At 52.2% G+C, this 24,887-nt stretch overlaps 1 protein-coding gene and 2 long non-coding RNA genes across 3 annotated transcripts; 1 reads left to right on the forward strand and 2 right to left on the reverse strand.

The window, feature by feature from the left end:
* Positions 1-1,608: 1,608 nt before the first annotated feature.
* On the reverse strand, positions 1,609-2,565 carry LOC135298366 (uncharacterized). The gene is made up of 3 exons (XR_010360353.1): positions 2,423-2,565; positions 2,169-2,310; positions 1,609-1,854 (listed from the first exon to the last, which is right to left on the reverse strand). It is a non-coding gene; the product is annotated as an uncharacterized LOC135298366 (long non-coding RNA).
* A 1,143-nt stretch (positions 2,566-3,708) lies between these two features.
* Positions 3,709-5,970, reverse strand: LOC135298367 (uncharacterized). The gene is made up of 2 exons (XR_010360354.1): positions 5,875-5,970; positions 3,709-5,329 (listed from the first exon to the last, which is right to left on the reverse strand). It is a non-coding gene; the product is annotated as an uncharacterized LOC135298367 (long non-coding RNA).
* Positions 5,971-7,600: 1,630 nt separating this feature from the next.
* On the forward strand, positions 7,601-14,404 carry LOC135299811 (serine/threonine-protein kinase pim-1-like). The gene is made up of 6 exons (XM_064419235.1): positions 7,601-7,692; positions 12,061-12,268; positions 12,402-12,452; positions 12,658-13,024; positions 13,647-13,826; positions 14,083-14,404. Exons 1-6 carry the CDS (start codon positions 7,601-7,603, stop codon positions 14,187-14,189), a joined length of 1,005 nt encoding a protein of 334 aa, XP_064275305.1. The 3' UTR covers positions 14,190-14,404.
* Positions 14,405-24,887: the final 10,483 nt, after the last annotated feature.

A 24,887-nucleotide genomic window follows, 5' to 3' on the forward strand; every position in this document is an offset into this window, starting at 1 on the left:
GTTTCTTCTTTTCTGTCATGCTGACCCAGGTTTTTCTGTTGGAAAGGAAGCTTGGCACAATGTCCATTGTCTTCACCATTTGTGAAACACCAAGCAGATTCTGGGCAGGCTGATATGCAGAGCAAAACCTGAAAATATACTAGTGATCCTGAGCCTGGGGGATGCAGCTAAACCCAGCCCAAAGTAATTTCTGCAAAGTCAAGCCTGCTTTACATTTTCTTGAGTTTGGAAAACTTCACCAGTCATTTCTAAAAAAGCAAACAAAATCCTCAAACCAAATCAGACAAAAACCCATGTAAACAAACAAACCCACGCAAACCAGTCCAACAAATAGATCAAAAACCCCAAATAAAACTACAGGGAATGAGGAGTTAGGATTAATTTTGAGGATAGCACAGCAGGCAAATGGCTGCTTGCCACAGGATCACCATCAAAAGCCAGATAGAACAGCTGCTCCAAAATATACCCAAGAGGAGAAAAAGAAAAAGTGATGCATGGCAACTTTGGGGGCAGCTCCACATTCAGGTGAAGGATGAGCACGCAGTGGTGCAGATCCAGCATTGCCCACCCTCCAGGCTGCTCTTTGCTCCTGATGAAAGACCCTTGCAGGACTGTGGCCCCTCTCAGTGCAGTGTCAGTCACTGCCAGAGCTCTCAGCTGAGCCTCTGGCATTTCCAGAGTGACATCCAGCCGCAATCCTACTGCCTGCTGAGCACCTGTGGAAGATCCTGAGCCTAAATCTTCATGCCTAGGACCACAAAACAGCTCAGGATTTCTCTGAACTGGTTTTCAGGGGGGGTTTCCATATCCCCGTGAGATCTGTTCATCCCTCAACACGTATGACTTGGTGTACAATGATGCATTTGGGTTCCTTCCTTCCTCCTGTGTGCCAGTGAGAAACCATCCATGGGAATGGAGGATGTTGTGTGCAGGGCAATGTATTCCTGACTTGCCATTTTGCTTCACTGTCACTCAGCTGAGCATGGTCCTTATCTAAGAAGGACTTAGAACTTGCAACAAGTGATAAATTAACCTGCTCCACTCTCCTTAGCATGGCTGTGATGAGTGTTAAGGAAAGCAGCGAGCGCTTGCCAGGATGGGAGCTTGTTCTTTGCCAGGGAGGAGGGAGAAAATCTTGCTTGGAGTAAATAAAGCAACTCTGCATCCCCAGGAAGAGAAGCAATTAAATATGTGAGTGCTGCATGGACTGATTTGCACAAGGATTGTCTACTATGCAGCAATGTTCCCAATAAACCATGCTTCTCCTGACCTTTATTTTTCTGGGTTTCCACCACATGCTAGAAGAGACTCTCAATGAAAAAAAGCAAAACACCCTGTGGGGAGACGTTTTTTCCTTTCTTCAGGCTGCCTCTTTCTTTTGTTCCCTCCAGAGCTCTCACTTCATTTCTGCTGTTGTTTGGAGCACGTGCTTCCCTCTTCCTGATCCCCTGGGCTTCTTTTGGCTCTGGGTGTCATGGACACTCTTAATTGTGGATTTTTTCCCCTTCATCTACTTGTGACCTCCCGCCCTGGGAACCTGGAGCAAGTGGAAACTACAACTTTGCAAAATGCTGCCTGTGCCTGAAGCAAATACAAGGAGAACTGGGGTGTGAAAAATAAAATTTGTTTATTACAGAAAAACAGCAGCAAAAATACAGAAGATATTTACATTGTAAGAATATTTGTGACAACAACAATCGATAGAACATATATACAGAAAAACCTACCTAGCAAAACTATGTGAAACGTATTTACAGAAGTCAAAAATTGCCCTAAACTCTATATTCTAAAGAAAAACAACAAACTGCAGAACATATATACAAAAGGGTGGGGTCTCTGTGGTGTCCATCGCACCTGGAAGAAAAGCAAATGCCACGGTCACTCCAGTCAGGCACAGAGGGCTCTTGCATGTGCCCCCAGGCTGGCACAGCTGGCCCAGCAGCAGGACTCTGCTAGCAGAACTGAGCCTGGCTGGGTCTGGCATGGAGCTTCTGTGTGCAAGCAGGCAGAGGACAGGCTGTGGATGGCCACCAGAATCCAGTGCCCTGGCTACAATGTCCCTGAGCAGGGAGCACCCAGCCCAGCCCCAGCCTGGCAGCAGGAGACCCACTCTGCCTGTCCTGCTGCTGGCATTGCTCTTCATGCCAAGATCATGGCCTCTTCCTCACCTTTTTAATCAATATCCATGTCCTCAATGGACTCTTCCACATCCACCTCCATCTCTTCTTCCACCTCCACATCCACCTCCATCTCCTCCTCCATATCAATCTTTGCATCTACCTCCATCTCCTCCTCTCTGTCTGGGACAGCCTGCAGAGGTAGCAAAACCTCAGAGTGGGGTCCCTGTCCCACTCCATGCCCACAGAGCTCCAGCCCACCCAGGCAGGTGGGGAGTGTCCACCTCCATGGAATGGCACCATACCTTCCTCAGGACAAATGGGAGCATCCTGCAGGGCTGGATGACAAAGTCCAGGCACTCAGGATCTTTCAGGAGTGATGGGGTTATCAGGGGGCAGGTGACAAGCAGAGTGGGCAGGAGCAGGGTGAAGAGTGTGCAAACACAGCGGCCAAGGGTTGTGTTGTGCCCTTTGCTGGGCGCTGGACGTTCCAGCTGGAGCATGGGCTGTGACATCACAGTTCCCAGGCTCCATCTGAAGTGGACAGTGGAGACCATGGAATGATGGAGTCCCTGAACGGTTGGGCTTGCAAGGGAGCCTGAAGAACAACATCTTGTTCCCAGCTGAGCAGTCTTCCCCCAGAGCGTGCTGCTCAGAGCCCTGTTGCCAAGGATGGGGCATGCACAGCCTCTGTGCACAGCCTGGGCCAGTGCCCCACCACCCCCAGTGGAAAAGAGCAGCTTCCCTAGATGCAGCTTCAATCAACCTGCTGCAGTTGAAAGCCATCCCCCCTTGTCCTGTCAGCACAGGCCCTGCTGAACACTCTGTCCCCTTCTTTCCTGCGGGACGCTTCCAGTCCTGCAGAGCCACAGTGAGGCCTCCCAGTGTCTCCTCTCTCCAGGCTGAGCATCCCCAGCCCCACTTGCCCAGCAGTCAGTCACATCAGGGCCAGTCAAGGCTGCAGGGTAGCAAATAGCATCAGGAACTGAGAGATGCAAGCTTTAGACCCACGTTTGCCTCTAAATGTACAAAATTAAGAACAGTGGAGAGGAAGATGGTGGGACACTGGTTCTCTTCTAACTGGTGATTTTTTGTTTCTTCTTTTCTGTCATGCTGACCCAGGTTTTTCTGTTGGAAAGGAAGCTTGGCACAATGTCCCTTGTCTTCTCCATTTGTGAAACACCAAGCAGATTCTGGGCAGGCTGATATGCAGAGGAAAACCTGAAAATATACTAGTGATCCTGAGCCTGGGGGATGCAGCTAAACCCAGCCCAAAGTAATTTCTGCAATTCAAGCCTGCTTTACATTTTCTTGAGTTTGGAAAACTTCACCAGTCATTTCTAAAAAAGCAAACAAAATCCTCAAACCAAATCAGACAAAAACCCATGCAAACAAACAAACCCACGCAAACCAGTCCAACAAATAGATCAAAAACCCCAAATAAAACTACAGGGAATGAGGAGTTAGTATTAGTTGTGAGGATAGCACAGCAGGCAAATGGCTGCTTGCCACAGGATCACCATCAAAAGCCAGATAGAACAGCTGCTCCCAAATATACCCAAGAGGAGAAAAAGAAAAAGTGATGCATGGCAACTTTGGGGGCAGCTCCACATTCAGGTGAAGGATGAGCACGCAGTGGTACAGATCCAGCATTGCCCACCCTCCAGGCTGCTCTTTGCTCCTGATGAAAGCCCCTTGCAGGACTGTGGCCCCTCTCAGTGCAGTGTCAGTCACTGCCAGAGCTCTCAGCTGGCATTTCCAGAGCCACTGGCATTTCCAGAGTGACATCCAGTGGGATACCCTTTTCGGTTGGTCTCCTAATGCCGCAGGGGTCCTAAACAGTATATGCCATCCCATTGTTGTTCTGTTGATATTGACTGTGCTTGGTTTTATTTTGTCAGCAGTTCCATTCATTATGAATTGGAATATGATGAAGAAACTAAGGAAGTTAGTACCTATAATTAGTGCACATAGCTTAACTGATGAGGCAGCTCATTTAATGCTTGCTAAGAAAGAACTAGAAAGATTTAATGAACAAAATTGGTAAAAAAAGAAATGGGGGATTTGTAATAAGTAGTAATACGTTTGTTCATTAATTAAATCAATAGCTAAATAACTATACAATATAAAACAATAGTTAAATAGCCAAAAAACTTCTCGTGCAGATACATATGGTTGCTGGTTTACTATAGTGCTTTGGGAATTCCATTGTAAAGTTATGCCTTGTGAAAAGAAAGTAATGAGAAGCAGCTGTAATAGCAATCCTTAAACTCGCTAGAATTTCTGAGCTTGCAGAAAGTGTATAGTACTAGTAAGAATTGCTTAGCTTGCAGAAAGTGTATAGTGTTCTGTATAGATATGCCTTATAAGGCATAAGTTCACTCAGCATTCACAAAGAGGAAGACTAAGGGGGACTAAGCCTTCATCCCACGACCACCAGAAGGCAGAAAAAGACCCCCGAGCAACTGAACGAGCAAGTGCAGAAGACAGATCACGTCATCCCTAAACCCGGAGAAGAAGGCAATAAAGGGTGGACTCAGGGGATAGGATTTTGTGAGCCAAAGTGGAGCGGAGACTCCGGGCCGCCCAGAGCTGTCCTTGCTTATTCTTGCTTGCAAAATAATAAAGATAATTATTTGATCCTTAAATTCAGTGGACTTGTTTATCATACTGCCCAGACCCAAAACTGCCCCAAATGTGCCCCAGAAATGTCTCCAGGGACCCCAAAGTGGCCCCTTTTACCCTGTCCATGAAAATAATAAAAAAATATGTCAAAAGATCTAAAAATAGCACTAATTAGCATTAAGAAGGAGAAATAAATGGCCAGTAGTGGTCAATGATTTAATGAAAGGAATTGTTTTATTTAAAACCAATGACAAATAATTTTTTGACTGCTAAAAATGTATTCAATTTTTCACATAAATATCAAAGGTAATAGAAATATACAGTAATACTAATATAAATTAAAAAAACTATAATTATAATTTTATAAATTAATCAATCTTATTTATTTTTAAAATGCATACTTTTTTATGTTTTGGGATGTCAGTCCCAGGTGGGCCATGTCAGACATGGTGAGGCTGGGGTGAGGAGCAGGTTGTCCAAAATGGGTCAGCCTGCAAGGGGCTTGTTCCTCTCCATGCCCAGATCTCCTAGGGAGACATTCAGCATCAAGATCACCTGGGGAATCGTTCTTTCACCTCTTTTCTGAACTGAAAAATAAAAAACCACACACGTGATTAAAACCAAACATCATGCCGTCGGTGCACTTTGAAATCTCCCTCCTTAACAGAACTCCAGACTGACTCCAAGCAGCTTCACAAGCCCTGGAGACTTGGAGGAAAATTGAAGGAAGAGAAAGAGCCCCCCAGGGCTTTCTGTATTTTAATCAGCCCCACGGTGGATTTGGGGCTGGGTCCAGGAGCCTCAGGTACTGAGAGAAGGATGAAGAAGCTGCTCAAGGAGTCAGCAGCAAAACTCCAAGTGCCGTGGAGCATGGCTGGGCCCCACTGAGGGCAGGGAGTGCCAAAGGCTCCCAGGGACTGGTGAGAGCAGATCCTTGAGGCCAGGAGTGCAGGGAGCCCAGGGCTCTGGGCAGGGAACTGCAATGCTGAGCAAGGCCTGGGCTGGCTGGGGGAAGCAGAAAGGCCAAGCCCTGAGCCCAGCCTGGGCCAGCAGGGCCTGTCCCTCACGGGTGGCTCGGGGCTCTCTGTGGGGCAGGGGGATGTCAGGGGCAGCAAGGACAAATGCCATCAACCTGCAGCCCCTGCCAGCCTGGCCAGGGAGGCCGAGGGAGAGCCAAAGTGCAGCCCCTGCCAGGAAAGTTCCTGCTGTGGGGCCTCCAGAGGCGCTGCCCGAGCCCAGGGCACAAAGGCCTGGGTGCCTGTGGCCCTGCCAGCCCTGCCCAGCCCTTGGCCATCTGTCCTGCAGGCTGTGCCCCCTGTGCGTGCTGCTCCTGTGCCCTGGCCGGCTGCACTCGCCCCTCTCGCTGTGCCCCAGCATTTCTCAGCCAGCGTTTCTGTGCCCTCCCTGGGCTCCCTGCACCCAGCGCTGCCGGCTCCTGGTACACAGAGCCGGCCATGGCCCAGCCTCACGCTGCCACACCTCGAGCACCACATTTCCACCCTGGCAGGGACTTTGCTTTCTCCTCAGCTCCAGGCTCAACCTTCCAAGCTGTGCTTTGGGGAGGTGTAAGAGCCTAAATGAGAGATGCGGGACTCCAGGCGGCTCTTCCAAAACGCAGTTTATTGCATGCAAGGTGTTCCAGGGTCGTGGGCGACAGAGCCTGAGCCTACAGCTGTCAGCTGCAGCTGCAGGCAGGCCTGGAGCCCCTTAGTTTAGGTTACAAATGCATTATATACTTTTCTCTCCTGAGCATCTTAATACAGTAGAACCAATCTATACCTTAACTTTTATCTATAGCCTATCATAACTAATACAATTACCATATTCATGTTAGTATTCTCCAATCACTAAATGTTAGTACATTATAGTTTAAGCTAGAAGGTGTTTTTCAGTTTTCTTGCAGTGGAAAATTCTGAGACCTTTTTTCTACTTGCAACATTTGCTGACTTGTTTGCCTGTGCTATCTTTCTGCTTGGTAAAAACATCTTGTTTGAGATGGGTTTATCCTTTGTTCTGAGTCATAAAAACCCCCTTCTAACTAACATACCCTTTGCCTCCTTGGTTATCCAGTAAGACTGGCTCAGCAATTCTTTTCTTCTATATCAAAACTTGCTTCTATCTCTATTCCTTCCTCAGCTTCTACATTCAAAAATCTTTCTGCTAAGCATACATATCTGTGAGACTTTCTTGTCAAACTTTCATCCTTCCCAACAGGGAGGTTTCCTGCAATTCCCACTCCCAAGGAAAGCTCTGTCTCCTGCTGCTCACAAACAGAGAAGGGCTGGTGGGAGAAGTGCTGGTCAGAGGCTGTTTGGGGCACAGTGACCATGAAATTATTGAGTTGTTTCAATATTCCATGAAAGAAGGAGGGGCATCAAAATTTTTTCTGCCCTGGACTTATAAGAGCAGAGTTTGGCCTACTGAGGATGCAGATTTGGGGTATTGATTTTTTAAAGAGAAACAGCCCGTAAAAACAATGAGTTCCAGGAAGGATTTTGTTTTGAAGGAAACACTTCAAAAAAGAAATCTTGAAGGAGCAAGAGTAGTCTGTCCCTTTGTGCAGAAAGATGACCCAGAGGGGGAAATGACTGGCCTGGCTGGGCATGGAGCTTTTCAAGGAATTTAGGGGTTAAAAAGAGGGTGCATCACCTTTGGACATAGAGGCAGGTAAATCAAGAAAGGTTTAAGGATGTTGATAGGTTGAGCAGATAGAAAATGAGAGAGGTGAAAGCTCAGTTAGGACTTAATATGGATACTTCTGTGAAGGACAATGATTATGTTTTTATAAGCATATTAATGGCAAAAGGAGGGGTAAGGACAACCTGCATTTCTTATTGTGAAGGATATGGTTACCGAAGATGAAGAATGGGCTGAGCTACTTCACCCCTTCTTTGCCCCAGTTTTCAACAATAAGACAGGCCATCCTCAGGACAAGTGTTCTCCTGAGCTGGTAGATGGGCACAGGGAGCAGAACAGCCCCCTGGAATCCAGGAGGAAGCAGATGGGGACCTGCTCAGCCACTCAGGTGCTCACAGGTGTCTCTGGGAGCAGATGGGATCTGGTGGATGAGCTCCCCAAACTGCTCTCCATCATTTACTATCAGACTTGGCTCAGCAGGGAGATGCCAGAGGAGTGGAGGTGCCAATGTGAGCCCATCCCCAAGAAGGGCTGGAAGGAGGATCTGGGGAACTCCAGGCCTTGTCAGCCTGACCTTGGTGCCTGGCAAGGTTATGGAACAGATCACCATGGGAGCCATCACAGGGCACCCACAGGATGGCTGAGGGATCAGAGCCAGCCAGCGTGGATTCCAGTATCTGCACTGATGATCTGCATGAGGGGACTGAGTCCAGCATCAGTACATTTGCAGATGACACCATCTGGGTGTGAGTGTGGATCTGCTGGAGGGCAGGAGTGCTCTGCAAAGGGACCTGGACAGGCTGGATCCAGGGACCAAATCCAACAAGGTGAGGTTGAGCAAGTCCCAGTGCTGGGTCCTGCACTTTGGCCACAACAACCCCTGCAGCACTACAGGCTGGGGACAGAGTGGCTGGACAGCAGCCAGGCAGAAAGGGACCTGCAGGGACTGAGGGACAGCAGGCTGGACATGAGCCAGCAGTGTGCCCAGGTGGGCAAGAAGGCCAATGGCTCCTGGCCTGGATCAGGAATGGTGTGGCCAGCAGGAGCAGGGCAGTGATTCTTCTCCTGTGCTCAGCACTGGTGAGGCCACACCTCGAGTGCTGTGTCCAGTTCTGGGCCCCCCAATTTAGGAAGGACATGGAGAGGCTGGAGCGTGTCCAGAGAAGGGCAACAAGGCTGGGGAGGGGTCTGGAACACAAGTCCTGTGAGGAGTGGCTGAGGGAGCTGGGGTGGTTTATCCTGGAGAAAAGGAGGCTCAGGGAGACAAAGCAGTGTCAGGGCACAGGTTGGACTTGATGATCTCCAAGGACTTTTCCAACCTTGCTGATTCTGTGATTCTCTGAAACCACCCTTGGGGCAGTTCCACAATGAGCCCTGGGCCTCCTCTTCAGAAGCTCCAGCAGCCCAGGTCCCTCAGCTTCTCCTCCCAGCCCCAAAGCCCATCCTGTCAGTCCTGCAGAGCCTCTGCAGCTCCTCCTCATTGCCCAGAACAGGGAGCCCCGCAGGCAGACACAGCAGCCCAGATGTGCCCCCCTGGCCTGGGGTGCCTCTGGCAAGGGAGCAGCACCAGGCACTGCAGGAGCCTGCAGACAATTCCTGCAGCACTTGGAGGATGATCCTGCTGCCCAAGGGACGTTCCCATGGTGCCAAGTCAGGAACTGCAATGGGGAGTGGGGCCAGAGAGGAAAAGGCAAACAGGGATGGGCTGTTTGCAGGGCAGGGAACAGGGCTGGGCAATAGGAAGAAATCTGGATCAGGGATGGGTAAAGAAAGCAAAGGTGGAGCAAAGGAAATGCTCAGGGCAGTTTGGGGCTGGCTGCCAGGCAGCCTTGGCTCTGAGCAACAGGGTCTGCAGTGGGACAGGAAACTCCCAGCTGATGGGAACAAACTTTCTGGCTGACTGCAGAGGCCACGACAAAGCTGAGTGGTTTCCCTGGTGTCCCCCAGCCCTTGCTGGCCCCAGGGGCTGATGGCATTTGTGCTGCCTCAGGTTCATGTCCCCACAGCAGCAGCATGGGTGTGCTCCCACCTGCTCTGTGCAATGCAAACAGGGGCTCCTGAGCCAGTGCTGCCGTGTCTGTGCCTGCAAGGATGCAGCACCTCTGTGAGCTGGGGGAGAGGCCAGGGCTGCAGAGGGGGGATGTTGTTGGCAGCTCCATGAGGACGCTCTGGGACGCTGCCCTGGGCTGTGCAGTGCACTGGGGATGGATCAGCCCCTGCTCTGCTGCTCCTTCCCGTCTCCCCCAGGGCCCTTGCAGAGCCCCAGCCATGCTGCTTGCCCCCAGCCTGCCCACGGCCAGCCTGGGGCTGCTCACCCTGGGGCTTTTCTGTGCTGAGCATTGGCCTGGCCGTGTTCTTGAGAGAGCCTGGGCAAGGAGCCTGGAGCCCCCAGGGCCTGGCCTGAGGCGTCAGCGCTGCCCCAGCAGTGCCCATGGCCTGTCCCTGCTGCAGCCCCGGCACTGCCACCCCCAGGACTGTGCCCGGCCCCGAGAGCACTCAGGCCCTGCAGCAACACCAGGGCCACCAGGGCAGCGGGGCAGGGCCACGGCAGCAGCACTGGCAACACCAAGTACTGCTGCTGCTGCTGGGCACAGCTGCTGCGCCAGCACTGATCTGCCCCCAGCTCTGCACACAGACATTGCTGCTGCAGCTCCAGAGAAGGCAACAAAAGGGGGATCTCTGCAGAAAACTCTGCTGGGAGATCTTTTAGTTCCTTTAAAGCCACTGAGAGCACACCTCCTCATTGTCACAGTCTGCGGCCACAGCAAAGGTGGAGAGAAACAAAGTCAGAAATAGCAGAAACAATGGTCTAGCTTTAGGAAGAATATTAAAAAAAAAAAAATGACAGGGAAATCAATGGACCAAACCAACAGAACTATCAAAGATTAATTTTGTTATAAGTGATTTGCAGAAATTGGCCAGCAGTTTAATGTTTCCTAATATGTCCAGTCATCAGTCTCCACACTGCAGCCTTGAGCTCCTGGTTCCTCAGGCTGTAGATGAGGGGATTCAGGGCTGGAGGCACCACCGAATACAGAACTGACACTGCCAGATCCAGGCATGCAGAGGAAATGGAGGAGGGTTTCAGGTAGGCAAGTACTGCAGTGCTGAGAAATGCATTTCTCCTGCTTTTTTCCTTTTCAGATTCTTTCTGTCATCTCTTTAGAGGTCCAGTTTGTTCTGGTGCTTTTCATGAACTGATTGTACTCTTGATTTAGATGGAGACTGTAGAATTGATTTCAGATGTAGCAGAATCTGAACTGAACACAGAAACAAACTCCTTCTGTCAGCCCATTTTCATCTTCTAGATCACTTTCAAGATGTCCTTGGGGGTGTTGGAATGATTATCACACAGCTCTCCACTTCTGGCTGCAGGCTCTGGAGATTCTTTCTTTGCATTCAGTCAGGCTTGCATTCCCTAAGAGTTCTTGGTAGCCTGTCATGTTTGCTTAGGGTAGAAGAGTAACAATGAAAACCTTACCAATGGCACAACTGCCCAGCCCACAAGGAAAAGAAAAGAACAAGCTGCAAAATTCTTCAAATATTTGTCCTGCTTTGCTGCAAGAGTTGTGCTGTACCCACAGTGTGGAAAGCTGCAGTTGGTGGCACACCTTGTGACAGAAGCTGCACCTCGTTCTCCAGGAAAGGTTCTTGGAAAAAGCAAACAGGACTGAGGAGAAGATTCTAGAAAAACTGAAAGAGCTTTTAAGATATTAAATGAAAACTGAAACAATTCAAGACGTTTTTCTCAATTTATTTTTATGCTCCCCTTTTCCATCTTGCACTACTTCTCCATCCCATTAATTCCAAATGGATCTCACCACTAAGATCCATGAGTTGGCAAGTTTTAGACATTTTAAGATACCATGACCTACACAGAGTTTGGTTTCCCCTGTTTTTCTTGGAAAGCAATGCTGGAGAGATAAGTGCAGTGCTTGGGTCAGGTACAAATTCTGCATTCAGGGATTGTGCTCTGAGAGTGTTTGACCCTGAGCAGGGACAATGCACAGCAGGGACCGAGGGCAATCCTGAGCCACTGTGCAGGAGTCCAGACTCTGGCTCTTGGCTGAACTCGGCAAAGTTCCCGTGTTTGCAGAGGCTCAGGGGCTGCCCTCGGGGAACGTGGGGCTCGGGGCGGGGGCGAGCGGGCAACGGACAAACGGACACGGGGACAAACGGCCCTGGAGCTTCAGTTGCAGCAGCGGCAGCGGCAGTGGCGGCAGCAGCAGCGACAGAAGAAACTTGAGAGTCTCTTCTCCTCTCCCTCTCCCGCTGCCCCGTACCTCTCCCGCTCCCCCTTTCCCGGTCTCCCCTCCTCTCCCCGCCTCCCTCTCCCCGTGCCGGGCCGGGCCATGCCCCCGGCCCGCCCCCGGCCCCGGGCGGGGCTGCCCCGTGCCCGCCCCCGGACGTCCCGCCGCCGCCTGGCCTCAGCCCGGCTCTGGCCGTGCTGGCGCTGGCGCTGCTGGGCGGGAGTCAATGCCTGGGGCTGGGGCGGCATCGCCGGCTTTTGGCTCCGCCTGGCCCGAGCCCGGCCCCGGCCCCGAGCCCGACCCCGAGCCCGGCCCCGGCTCCTCCCGGGGCCCGCGGAGGACACACGCGGTGTTGCCGCTCCCGCCACCTCCGCTGCGGCTTGCCCGGCCCGAGCTCCCCCGGCCCGAGCTCCGCCGCTGTCCCGTTGCAGGGAGCGAACGCCGGGGGATGGCCGGGCCGGGGCGGGTGAGGGGCGCTCGGGGGCCGTTGCTGGCCCCGGGCCGAGCGCTGACAGCCGCGTCCCGCCCGCAGGGAAGGCGCAGCAGCGCCTGAAGGAGCGGTACCGCCTGGGCTCGCTGCTGGGCCGGGGCGGATTCGGCAGCGTCTTCGCAGCAACGCGGCTCTCGGACGGCGCCCCGGTGAGCGGCGGGACCAGCGGCGGGCGCAGGAGGAGGGGGTGGAGGAGGAGGAGCAGGGCGGAGGAGGCGGGTGGAGGATGGGGCTGGGCAGGGTGGACAGCGAGCTGAGCCCTGTTCTGCACTTGGCTTGCAGGTGGCCATCAAAAGGGTGCCACAGAACCGCGTCCATCACTGGGGTGAGCTGGTGAGTGAGCGAGGTGCTGTGCTGGGCAGGGATGAGCCGAGGCCCGGCAGGGTGGAAGCCTCCAGGACACCTCAAAGGAGAGCGGCGTGGGGCCAGCGCAGGGCGCAGAGCATCCCGGGCTGGCTGAGAGCTTCCTGACCCCCGGCACGGCATCAGCCCCACTGACGGCATCAGCCCCACTGACGGCATCGTGCTCGTCCCACAGCCCGACGGCACCAGCGCACCCCTGGAGATTGTGCTGCAGGTCAAGGTGTCCAATGGCTTCTCCGGTGTGGTCCAGCTGCTGGAGTGGGTTGAGCTCCCCAACGACATCTTGATGGTGCTGGAGCGGCCAGAGCACTCTCAGGACCTGCACCGTTTCATTCGGGCACGGGGGTTCCTGTCCGAGGAGGTGGCGCGGCAGCTGTTCCGCCAGGTGCTGGAGGCCGTGCGGCACTGCACCAGCTGCAGGGTCCTGCACAGGGATATCAAGCCAGAAAACATCCTCATTGACCTGGCCACCGGGCAAGCCAAACTGATTGATTTCGGCTGTGGCACCTACCTGCAAAAGACAGCCTACATTCATTTTGCAGGTGAGCCTACACAGAGCTGTGCTCCCGGTTCTGGTATCTGATGGCCCAGCATCTCAGGGCCCAAGCTGGGTGTGGCAGCAGGGATTCTCCCTTTTGCTGACCTTCATGGCACGGAGTCTTCAGCCGAGTTGGGTTTGAGCAGGGGTGGGTGGGGAGCCATCTTCCAGCCCTGCTGGCAGCCTTTGCCCACCACTTTGCCCAGGACTGGGGCTGGGGCAGCCAGCCCAACAAAAACACCCGTGGGTGAGGGTAGCAGAGATGGGGGGGCCTGGAACCTGTGCCCCAGCCAGTTTGGTGTGCAGGTGAGAAAGGGCTTGGGCTGGTCCACTCACCTGGTTTGTTCTGGGTTCATAATGTATTTTGGGACAATGCAGGCAGGGAGGATGAAGGCATGGTTTTCCCTCAGCACTAAGTGTGTTTCTGTCATGGTTGGTCTTGCCAGGGCTTCCGTTGTCCCCTTCCCACACCAGTGGCTTCTTTTCCAACCCAAAGTTTGTACACCAGTCCCAGGTGCTGGTGAGAGGGCAGTGGTCACCCCGTGTGCCACTGCTGCAGCCCCGGCACGCCCAGGGATGCTGGGGCCAGCAGCATCCCCCTGATGAACTCCATCTGTATTCCACAGGAACACCATCATACAGCCCCCCAGAATGGACCCATTTTGGCTGGTACTATGGCGAGCCAGCTACCATCTGGTCCCTGGGCATCGTGCTGCACCAGATGGTCTGCGGGGAGCACCCTTTCAGGAGGGGCCAGAACATCAGCTGGGACCATCAGCTCTCGCTGCCACAACGGCTCTCTCCAGGTGGATCCTCATCTCTGGGCACGGGGGGAATGCCAGTGCTGGGAGACAGCAGCAGGCTCGGGAGCATCCCGCTCTGGCAGCTGCTGAGGAGGTGGCACATGTCCTGCTCTCCTGCTCTCCTCCAAAACAGGGAACTGATGGGAAAGTTTAGGCTCAGCTCTGAGCACATCCAGCATGGAGTGGGCATGGGAATAGTGGGGCAAAGCCAACAGAAGCCTTTTCCAACTGACTGGCCGTTTCTGGTTTCTCTGCCCAGAGTGCCAAGATCTCATCAGGTGGTGTTTATCCATGCCGGACGTGGAAAGGCCCTCATTAGAAGAGGTGTTCTGTCATCCTTGGATGCAGGATATTCATCTGCCCTAGAAGAAGGGAGAGAGCCACAGGCACACTGTGCTGCAGGGCCCTGGTAAGTTACAGCTGCACACATGCCTTGGTAATGAGAAGCAAAGAAACCCAGACTTTTTTGTCCTGCCTGTGTCACTGCCCAGGGCTCATCAGATGGGAGCACACAGCCCTTGTGCTGGAGCTGAGCTGCTCTGCCCAGCCCTGGTGGCCAACATCCCAGCTGATTTGGCTTGTCCTGGTTCCCTGACAGCTGGGGCCCTGGGCAGAGCCCTGACAGCCTGGTCTGAGCCCAGGGAAGGAGAAGGAGCCCCCAGAGAAGCTGTACCAGGTGGGGCTGCTGCTGCAGGAGACAGCGAGGATGACATCAAGGATGACAACCTCTCCCTGGACCTGGCCACTGGTAAGCTGAAGATGATGGCCTTCAATTCTGGCACCTTCTTCAAAGTCTGGCTCCACAGCGAATTTACAGATGAGTCCACACGCAGGGGGATGCTCCCAGAATTGGGCATTGCACAGCCTGGCTAAGAACCAAAGGTTCCCCTCTTTGCTGTGGCAGATGCAGCTGATCCTTCAGTCGGCTGCCCAGCTGCTTTTGGCAGGGCTGGGGCCATGGTCTGGGATGGGTACGAAATGGGAGTGGGCTCCTGGCCCTGCCAACAGCCCCCAGCACCCACCGTGCCCTGGGCTGGAGCTGGGGCAGCCAGCCCGATACAAACAAACCCCCATGGTGGGAGCAGAGGTGGGACTCCAGAACTTTTGCAGGGCTGCTTTGCTGTGCAGGCAAGGAAGGGCTTGGGCTGCTCCACTGCCCTTGTTTGCTTTGAGATCATGGTTATTTTGGGGGGCAGTGCAGGGGGAAAGGAGAAAGCGTGGGCTTCCCTCACCCATGGGTGTGTTTTTCCCGTGGGTGGACATGCAGGGGTTGGTGCTTCCTCAAGACCCTGACAGAGATAAGATTTTTACATCTGTTGTTTTTTCCCCTTTTTGTCTATTATCTATTTTCAATAATTTATTGTTTGTTTTTCTAGAGGAAGCGTTCCAGGTGGGGTCCAGTCTGGATTGGGAAGTGCTTGGGACCAGCTGTGGCGTGGATGGGCCGTGCCCTTGGAGCAGGCTGAGGACATCGTTTGGGACCAGCTTTTCTTCCAGCCGTGGATGGCGTGAGGTGGGTGCCTGTCTGCTTGGCAGGGTGGGATCAGAGCTTTTGGGAGATGGCAGCGAGCACAGGAGCATCCTGCTCTGGGCAGCTGCTGAGCAGGTGGATGTGCCATGGCTGGATGCAGGCTGGGCACATGTCCTGCCCTCCTGCCTAGCTGCCAAAAGCAGCACTGATGGGCAGCTCTGGGCACAGCTCTGAGCCCGGCCAGCACGGCCTGGACACCGCGGGCAGCTGGGACAAGGGGACAGGAGCCCTCAGCTGACGGGTGGTTTCTGCTTTCTCTCCTTGCAGCCAGGCTCTGCGGATGCTGAAGCTGCTCTGGGCTCTGGCAGGGCTCTGCTGGAGCTCAGCACCAGGCTGGAATCAGCCAAAGAAGAAATGGTGTCACCTGCAGCACAGACTTGCTTGAGCATTTTGGCAACACAGCTCAAGTTTGCAGAGTGTACACCTCCAAGGGAAAACATGACACCTCCCAAAAATTAAACTTGTTCAATACCTTCTGAAATCAAATCAATCTGGGATGACTACAAATGACATTTCTCAGCTTTCTCAAGATGTAGCTCAGCCCTTCTCTGAACAGTTCTCTCCCCCACCTGCCTTTTACTTTTCAACTGCTCCCTATTTTCCCCCAATAAGTTACCAACCTGTTGCAGTCTCCATCACTCTTGTTGCCTTCCTTGATGCCCCTGACCACAAGGAAGGCCAAGCCCCCAGGTTTAGGGACTCATGCTGTCAGTGGCTGAGGAGCAGCAATGTCTCAGAGGTCCAGTGGGATTTTAGTGTCATTCAGAGCCACTTTCCAGCCCTCAGCTCTCCTCACTGCTGAGTTCCCACTCCCTTTTCTTCATCCTTGCAGCAGGATGAGCTCTGTGAATCCCCTTGAGCCTCCCCACTCTTCCCAGCCCACGCAGCCACCTCAGTGAGGCTGAAGCTGAAGCTTCTCTGTCTCCTCTGGCACACCAGTCCAGTCCCCTGTGTGGGGAGCCCCAGTCCCAGAGCACAGCACACAGCAGTGCAGTCCGGGCTGGAGCAGCTGCCCTGCAGCCCTGGCTTGGCTGTTTGTGGCAGCTGAATGCTCCCTGTTTCCAGCTGTCCCTGCAGGATGGCCCAGGGCAGAGCCCAGCCGGGCTCCCACTGCAGCCCCTGGAGCTTGGGGCAGACAGTGCTCCCAGAGCTGAGGTTCATGGGGAGCACCCGGAGCTGTGCCTCGCACTCAGTGCTGGCAAGTGTTGTGTTCTCATCTCCTGCAGCCTGAGGGGAAAACAACCTGTGCTGCCAGGCCAGCACTGCCCCTCTGGGCAGGGACAAGGCTGAAGGGCTTCCCCATTCCAGAGGAGCTGGTACTGAGCCTTGGCAGGGCTGGAGCTGGGTCTGGCCTGCTGTCCGGGACTCGCTGCCCACCAACCGCCCCCACCCACCACACTCCATCCTCCAGAGACAGAAGGGTCTGTGTGTGTGCCAGGGGCTCTTGGATGTCTCTGTATCCATGGACAGAAGGGTCTGTGTGTGCCAGGGGCTCTTGGATGTCTCTGTATCCAGGGACAGAAGGGTCTGTGTGTGCCAGGGGCTCTTGGATGTCTCTGTATCCAGGGACAGAAGGGTCTGTGTGTGCCAGGGGCTCTTGGATGTCTCTGTACCCAGGGACAGAAGGGTCTGTGTGTGCCAGGGGCTCTTGGATGTATCTGTACCCAGGGACAGAAGGGTCTGTGTGTGCCAGGGGCTCTTGGATGTCTCTGTATCCATGGACAGAAGGGTCTGTGTGTGCCAGGGGCTCTTGGATGTCTCTGTATCCAGGGACAGAAGGGTCTGTGTGTGCCAGGGGCTCTTGGATGTCTCTGTATCCAGGGACAGAAGGGTCTGTGTGTGCCAGGGGCTCTTGGATGTCTGTGTATCCATGGACAGAAGGGTCTGTGTGTGCCAGGGGCTCTTGGGTGTCTCTGTATCCAGGGGCAGAAGGCTCTGTGTGTGCCTGGGTTTCCATAATGTCTCTGTACCCATGGGTATGGGAGAACATGGACAGTGAAAGTGTCAGTCACGTTGCTTGCACACTCCTTCCTTTGTGTACAAGACACATCCATGCACACCCCCACATATTGGTATATTAATAGGAGAGGGATGGATAGAGACTTCGCACAGAGCTCCAACTTTGGCATAACTCACCCTTTAGCCAGAGACCAGGGGATTTTTTTCCCAGCTCTGTGTGAGAAGATGTCCAAGAGCTGAAGGAGCAGCATTCAGAAGCAGTTTCAGGATTTCTAGGTAGGAAGTGGAGCTCACAACCATCCATATAACTTGCCATATTCATTGGGATGGGCTGCTGCTTCTTTAGGAATATGGCCCAATGCAGACATGAGACTTGGAAAAATCCCAGCTCTCTGTGGGTTTGTGCAAAAGCGGGAGCAGCACAAACAGTTTGTGCCTGCCTGGGGGACACAAGGTCCAAGGAGGTTTGGTGGCAGAGGGTGACTTGGGCTGGTGGCAGGCAAAGTTCCATTCTATGACATTCTCAGAGTGGCACAGGACAAAGGTCCAAGTACCCCCAACCCCACTGATGAAGTCGGTAGAGTGCTGCACATCCTCTAGGAAAAGCTGCTGTCAGACAATCCACTGGGATTTATAACTTTCATTTGCAACACTTTAAATCCAAATTTCCAACTGCAATATTTTTACACTCCAGACACAGTAATGCATAAATGCATAATAGATCTTTCAATTTCCTATTGATTCCATCACAATTTAGAATAACATAGTATTGCAAACAAAACCCTGAATGTTTTAAAAAAGGGATGCCAAGGTCAGTAAGATGAATCCATGCCATCAGAACATTTACAGAGTAACTGATTTCTCTTCTTAAAAAGATCAGTTGCCTCTTAATCCAAAGTTACCAAGGATTTTCACTACACATTTGTTTTTTGGTTTTATCTTTCATATTTTTTCTTTTCTTTTTTGTCCAGTGTTTTTAACAGAGAACTCGTCCTACAAAAGGAATGTACAGCAAAATGAGATACATTTCTGATAAACAATGAAAACGTAGGCTCCTCCTCTGTTTACTTTTCTCTGGACACCCTGAAGAAAAAAATCTAGCAGATATGAGCAGAGGTGTGAAGTGTTTCATTTGGACTGTGCTGGAGTTCAGCACTGCTGACATCCTGATCCAGTCAAGAGCTGCAGAATTCTGTTGCACATCTTGAACTCTGTGTTTGCTGGCACAGCACCCGCAGTGCCGATGCAGCAATGCACATGAATAACTCTGTTATTCCCTCTCAGAATTCGGGCTCTGCCCCAGCACGAGGTGCTGCAGCCCTTTGCTCCTGGTTCCCATGTGGAGCAGCTCCCTTCCTGCTGGCTGAGCTGCTCAGGCAGAGCCCGGCAGCTCCTGGCCCTGCAGGGCTGAGGCTTTTCCCCACTGCTGGGCACAGACTGATGGAGCAGCACTGCTGAACACAGGGGCACACAGAGGGACCAGCAGCAGCTGCCTTTGGCCACCTGGGGCTCCAAGGCCCAAACTCTGAGCAGCCAGGGCTGGAAGAGGCTCACAGGCTCCCTGTTGGCTGTGCTGCCCCACTTGTGCCTGGCCCAGCTTTGCCTGGGGCAGAGGGAGAACAAGGGGCAGCTCCCTCCAGCCCAGCCCAGGGACCCCTCCAGCCCCAGGGCTTGGGGCACTGTCAGCACCTGCTGCTCCAGCCACTACTCCTGCTGGCCCTGACAGCAACACCCAAACTGGGGCTGATCCCGAGGGAGCAGCAGCAGGGCCTGGATCTGATCCCTGACTCTGGGCCAGGGCTGGACAAATGGCTCCACAGCAGCAGCAGCAGCACATGGAGCTGACTTTCAATGTCGCCTTGACTTTTTAAGATTTTCTAAGTGTTCTGATGTTTGCATTCTTGTACCAAACTTTCTCACACACTTTCTGTAAACAACTTATTGTTTTGCATTCTTTTATGGAGGAGGAGAAACTTGATGGACTGTTTGTTTGTCCTTGGAGAGGTGGCACTTTCACCCTCCAATCCACTGTCATATTTGGAAATCTATAAATGTTGGAGTAAATAAATTAACCTGCCCTTTTTCCTGCCTTGAGACCAACAGCGTCTCTGCGTCGTGTTGTCTTGTGTCCTATAGTGACATTTCAGCACAGCCCCTGCCACTCTTCCCTCCTGTGTGCAGCGGTGTCACAGCAGCCTGAGGCACCTGGGAGCCCCCAGTGCCAGCAGGGACTTGAGATGACAGCCCTGGGCTCCTGGAGATTGTGCAAGGAACAGAGCTGGGGACTCCCTGTCCATGGGGAGCTTCCAGATGGAAGAGGCTGCTGTGCCCAGGCAGCTCCAAGGCCACAGCAAGGAGGGTCTCGACCACTGGATCTGTGCCAGTCCCACAGTCCTGGGCAGCAGCCACCGAGCCCTGGGGGAACAGAGGGCATAGCAAGAGGGACAAAGCCAAGCAAGGTCAGAGACTGGAGAGAGCCAGAGCTGGGAGCAGGAACAGCTGCTCCATTGCACTCTTGGAGAAAGCTCTTGGCTGGTTCACAGCACTGAAAGCCATGAAGGACAGAGAGGAGGCCTCACCAAACAATGCTCCTGTTTCCACACCCTCCCCTCTCTGTGTCCCAGAAGGAATTGGATGGACTGTGTTTTTCTCTCCAAGTCGTCTCGTTCAGCATGAGCAGCTTAGCACCAGGAGCTGAAGGAGCTGAAGCCTCAGGCCACAAGAGCTGAGCAAGAGGAGACTTTCTGAGCAAATGAGTGCTGCTAACCTGGACCTAACTGAATTCAGCAGATAGAATCCTGGAATCACAGAATCCTTTCTGTTGGAAAAGACCTCTGAGCTCATCCAGTTCAGCTGGTCACCCAGCAGTGCCAAGCCCAGCACTAAACCACGTCCCTGAAGTGCCAAGGCCTGAACAGCAGGCCCTGAGCCAAAGGTGGCCTCTGGATGAACCTTTCAACCAAAGGTTATCTTTGTATCTGCTCATTAATGAAATATGCATGGTCATTAGCATTGTGATAGATGTAGCTGACACATGTATTGATCTTTTTGTATTTGCAAGCCAGACAGGGCCATGAAATCTGACATCTGGCCTTGTTTGGGGCTGAAGGATCAAAGTCAGCTCCCTTGGTTCCTCCTTGAGCCCTGGCCAGGCTTTGGGAGGAACCCAAGAGCAGGATGAAACCAGATGTTCCCACACCAGAAGTGCTGTCAGTTTGTTCATTCAGCACTGTCAGAGCTGGGCCCTCTCACTGCGAGCTTGGAGCCTCACCTGTGGCTGGAGGCAGCTGCAGGAATTCCCAGTGTCCAGGAGTGGCTCTGCAGCCCTTGGCTGGGACAGCTTCCCCCGCTGCTGTGTGGATCTGGGGGATGCTGAAGTCTGAGGGTAACAGGTGCTGGATCTTTCTTAATCACTGCTGCAATCTTTGGTTCTGTTGATTGGCTGCATTGCTGAGCTGCTCCTTTTGTGATCCTTTGCTGCTTTGAGCTGCAGTAAATGACACTGATTCCTTCAGTTGGAGTCTGTGTCTTTGGTGCTGACCCTGCCCACTGGTAAAACAAAACTGGCACAGTCGGGCCAGATGACAAGAAAATGTCATTTTTAAATGTAAATGTGATGAATCGGTCCCATCAGAAATTCCCAGATGGGAAGCCCTTCATTGGAGTTGGCTGGCTCTGGAGTGGGCTGAGGTCAGAGCAGATGTGAGCAGTGGGGCAGCTGGTTAAAAGAAGCTGAACCCCTGGATGTCTTAAAATGCATCCAAAAAATTGCATATGGAAAAAGGAAAAAAAATTGCATTTTTGGAAGACAAGGGTGAATTTTGTTAATGACACATTGGAAACAGCACTAACTGAAGGAAAAACTGTTGTTGGAACACTCCCACATGGAGTGACAGAAGAAGGTTTCAATCTTGAGCTCAGGTTTGTTTGTGCAAGTGATATAATAATAATAATAATTATATATAACACAATAATCTATATTTATATCTGTATAATTAAAAATTGATAATGTGAAATAAGGCTGACAATAATTTGTCAGCTTTGGCTGCTCACTGTAAACACTAAATACCCTAGAGAAAAGGACTGGCCAAGACCCAAATGTCAGTGGTAAACTTTGTGAATTGTGTACAATGAATAAAGGAGGAAGGGATGAAATTGGCATTTTTTTATAGGATTTGTTTATACTGTGATGCGGAATGCTTTGTCTGTTACTGTAAAAAATACAGTGATTAAGACTGCTGTGTTTTTCATATCCCAGACCATCCACAAGCTGCAGCATTGGTTGAATGGGTGAAGGTTTGTTAAAAGAGCAGTTGACAAAATGAGGAGATGGGAACCTGTCCCCATGGAGAACCCATCTCCCAGATGTGCTCCATGCCCTTAACAATGGCCCACTGGGGAAATGGAATCCCCTGGCTGTGCACGGCTGCCCCCAATTTACATTAACAAGCTAAATTGATTATTAGAAGAAGTAAGAAATGATGCTGTGAAAATATCCAATAGTACTTCCTGTGAGCTCCAACAAACACAAATGGGGCTCTGCAGAACCACATGGCCTTGGATTATCTGCTTGCTGGCCAGGGAGGAACGTGGGCTATTGTAGGACAGGAATGTTGCAGGGATGTTTATCAGTGCTGGGTTTGAGGTCCAGCAATCAGGAATCTCCTTGATAGAAAGATCAGGAGAAGAGTGGCAGAAAGAAGAAAATTCTTCCTGGTGGGATTGGCTCCCAAATTGGAGGCTGCTGTGAAATGCATTCATGGCAGTCACTGTGATCATTGCGGTGTGAGCACTTGGTGTGTTATGGTTCCATGTTAGAGTTGTTGTGACACCTTGTGCTGGAAATGGAGTACTGAGATAAAAAGAGACACAGTCTCAAGAAAAAGTGGGCTGTAATAAAGAACATAGAGAATAACAACTAATTAGGGCTGTTTTAGTCAGACCCTGCCTGACTGAAGCCTCAACAACAGGCCCTGAGCCAAAGGTGACCTTTAGATAAACCTTCCAACCAAATGTTATATTTGTATCTGCTCATTAATGAATCATTATTAGCAATATGATTTCTGTATGTGTTCATTGGTGAAACATGGATTTACCTTTCTGTGTTTGGAAACTGGACAAGGCCCCATCTGGCTTTGTTTGGGGCTGTGGGATCAGTCACCTCCCTTGGTTCCTCCTTGAGCCGTGGCCAGGCTTTGGAAGAAGCCAAACAGGACAATTAAACCAGTTATTCCCACGCTAGCACTGATGTCAGCTTGTTTATTTAACAGTGCAAAAGCTGTGGCCTCTCACAGTGAGGTTGGAGCCTCACTGGCTGCAAAGGTGGAGGCACCTGCAGGAATTCCCAGTGTCCAGAAGTGGCTTTCCAGTCTGTGGCTGTGAAAGGGTTAAAAGCACTGTGTCCAGGCATACTTGGGCAAGAATAAGAGACATTGCACCCAGTATGGACGCTTGCAAAAATTCAGCCACAAGCTAAAGACACAGCATGAAACTTTGCAAGAAATAGGGAACAAAACTGGCAGGAATGAAGGGCAGAGCTTGCTAAAACCAGTGAGGAAATTGCTGAAACAGCCAACAAGAGACTGTGCATGCCTAGAGGAGAAAGGTGAAAAGGGCACGGCAATGAAGACGTCCATCCTTCATCAGGAGACCCCCGAGGAAGACGCAGAGCCTTCCTCAGTGCCACCACCAGTGTGCACTGCACCTGTGCCTCGTGTATGCTAATGATTGTAATGAGTACTGAGAAATCGTTTATATAACCTCACCTTTTCTGAGGAGAAATATGAATATGCATAGAGTGTAACCGTATATTGTAATCTGCTGTGTGCCTGTGTGCGCTGTTAGGAGGAGATATCCCTGCACACCCAGCAGGCTGAATAAAGCAAATCCCCTCCTTGGGCTTTGTCTGGGAAGTGTCTCTTGGCCCGATTTGGGGCCATTCACGTCCATGGGGTTCTGTCAAGTCACAATGGAACCTTGGTGCCCTGTTGTTGCACAGCCTCACAATGCTCTCCTGCTGCCATGAGGTCCCTCCCTCGGTGACACACTGCAGCCCTGGTTCCATGAGGGGCTCTTGGCTTCCGTGGTGCACGCCTTTTTCACACCTGAGCCTTGCTTCCATGGGTTCCATGGACTGACAGGGGGCCTCTGCATTCCATGGGGCCCAGCTAGATCACAGCAGAGCCTGGCTTTCATCAGGTTCTGATACCTGTTCTGCCAGCTGACAGGGGTGATTTAAAGAACACAGAAACCAATGGGAAGAATGGTCTTATTTTACTGTGAGTGTTAAGGCAACACAAAAGTTAAATTATGCATTCAATAAAACTACCTGCAGGGCATCTTGGGCTGCAGAGGCACCGATCTGTCACAGGCACTGACGGGGGCTCCACGATGACATCGCAGGAGTCCCCAGGCTGCCAAAGAGCCGGGATGTCCCAGACACTCCCAGGGGTTCCTGTCATGGGCACAGTGGGAGCCTCAGGCAAAAGCTTTATTTCTTTATTACAGAAAATCCTGCTGGGTTATGAGATGGAGGAATGACATCCAACAGCCACCATGGATCCTCAAATCCCTGCAGGGTCCCCAGACTTCCAGAATTCCTTTTAAGAGAGGAGACTGGGATCAGCTGGATCCAATCCTAGCCCCAGAATTTGTCAAAGGTGTAGAGACTGCACAGGTGGAATTAAACCTTAATGCAATTTGTCCCATACAATTAATGATGGAATACCAGATATATTTTTATACATATGGCTTTGATTGATTCTGATCATGATTAGAAGAAAGAACTTAACCACGGTTATTTACTTCACAGTACAGGACCTATAACAATTATTAGAATATTCTGCTTTAGGAAGCAGTTTTGGAGTCAACAGGGCCTGGCTGGATTTGTTGGAGCCCATTGCAGGCAGAGCCTCCTGCTCCAGCAGGAACTGCCTTTCCTGTGCCAGGAGCAGGGCAGGTCCCGCTGCAGGAAAAGCCCCAGGCCAGCCCCAGCACAGGGAAGGGCTCGGGCACAAGGGCAGAGTGCCGTGCTGGGAGCTGTGCCAGGCAGAGCCTGAGGCACCAAAGGCACCTTGGCAGCAGCAGCTGCTTGCAGGCCATGGCCAGAAGCCTCCCTTGGCAGCCCGGCCTGGTGGCCAGCACTGCAGAGCTGCTGCCTCAGGGCTCATTTCTGCCTGGGCTCTGAAAAGCCACTTCTGCTCCAGGAGCCGGCCTGGGAAGCCATTGGCCCCAGCACCCTGGGGACAAGATATGAATGACAAAACTCTTCATGCCAGCAGAGACAAGGCAGGGGCAGAGGAAAGGGCAGAGCCAGGCCCAGGGGACAGGGCTGCCATGGTGATGGCTGAGAGGTCACTGCCCCTGCAGCAGCCTGGCTGCCCTCAGCAGACATTCTGTCCACAAGTTTTGTGAGGGCACCCAGCACATCAGAGAACCCACACAACAGGAATTCTGTGCTTGGGGATGAGGGGGTTTCACAGGGTCAGGTTGCACAAAGCTCCTGCTCTTGGACAATTCCGAGGATGAGGCATCTACTTCTCTGGAAAAACAGTTGCAGTTTTGTGCCACTGTCA

This window comes from Passer domesticus, chromosome 4, assembly GCF_036417665.1.
Source record: "Passer domesticus isolate bPasDom1 chromosome 4, bPasDom1.hap1, whole genome shotgun sequence".
Classification (NCBI taxonomy): Eukaryota; Metazoa; Chordata; class Aves; order Passeriformes; family Passeridae; genus Passer; species Passer domesticus.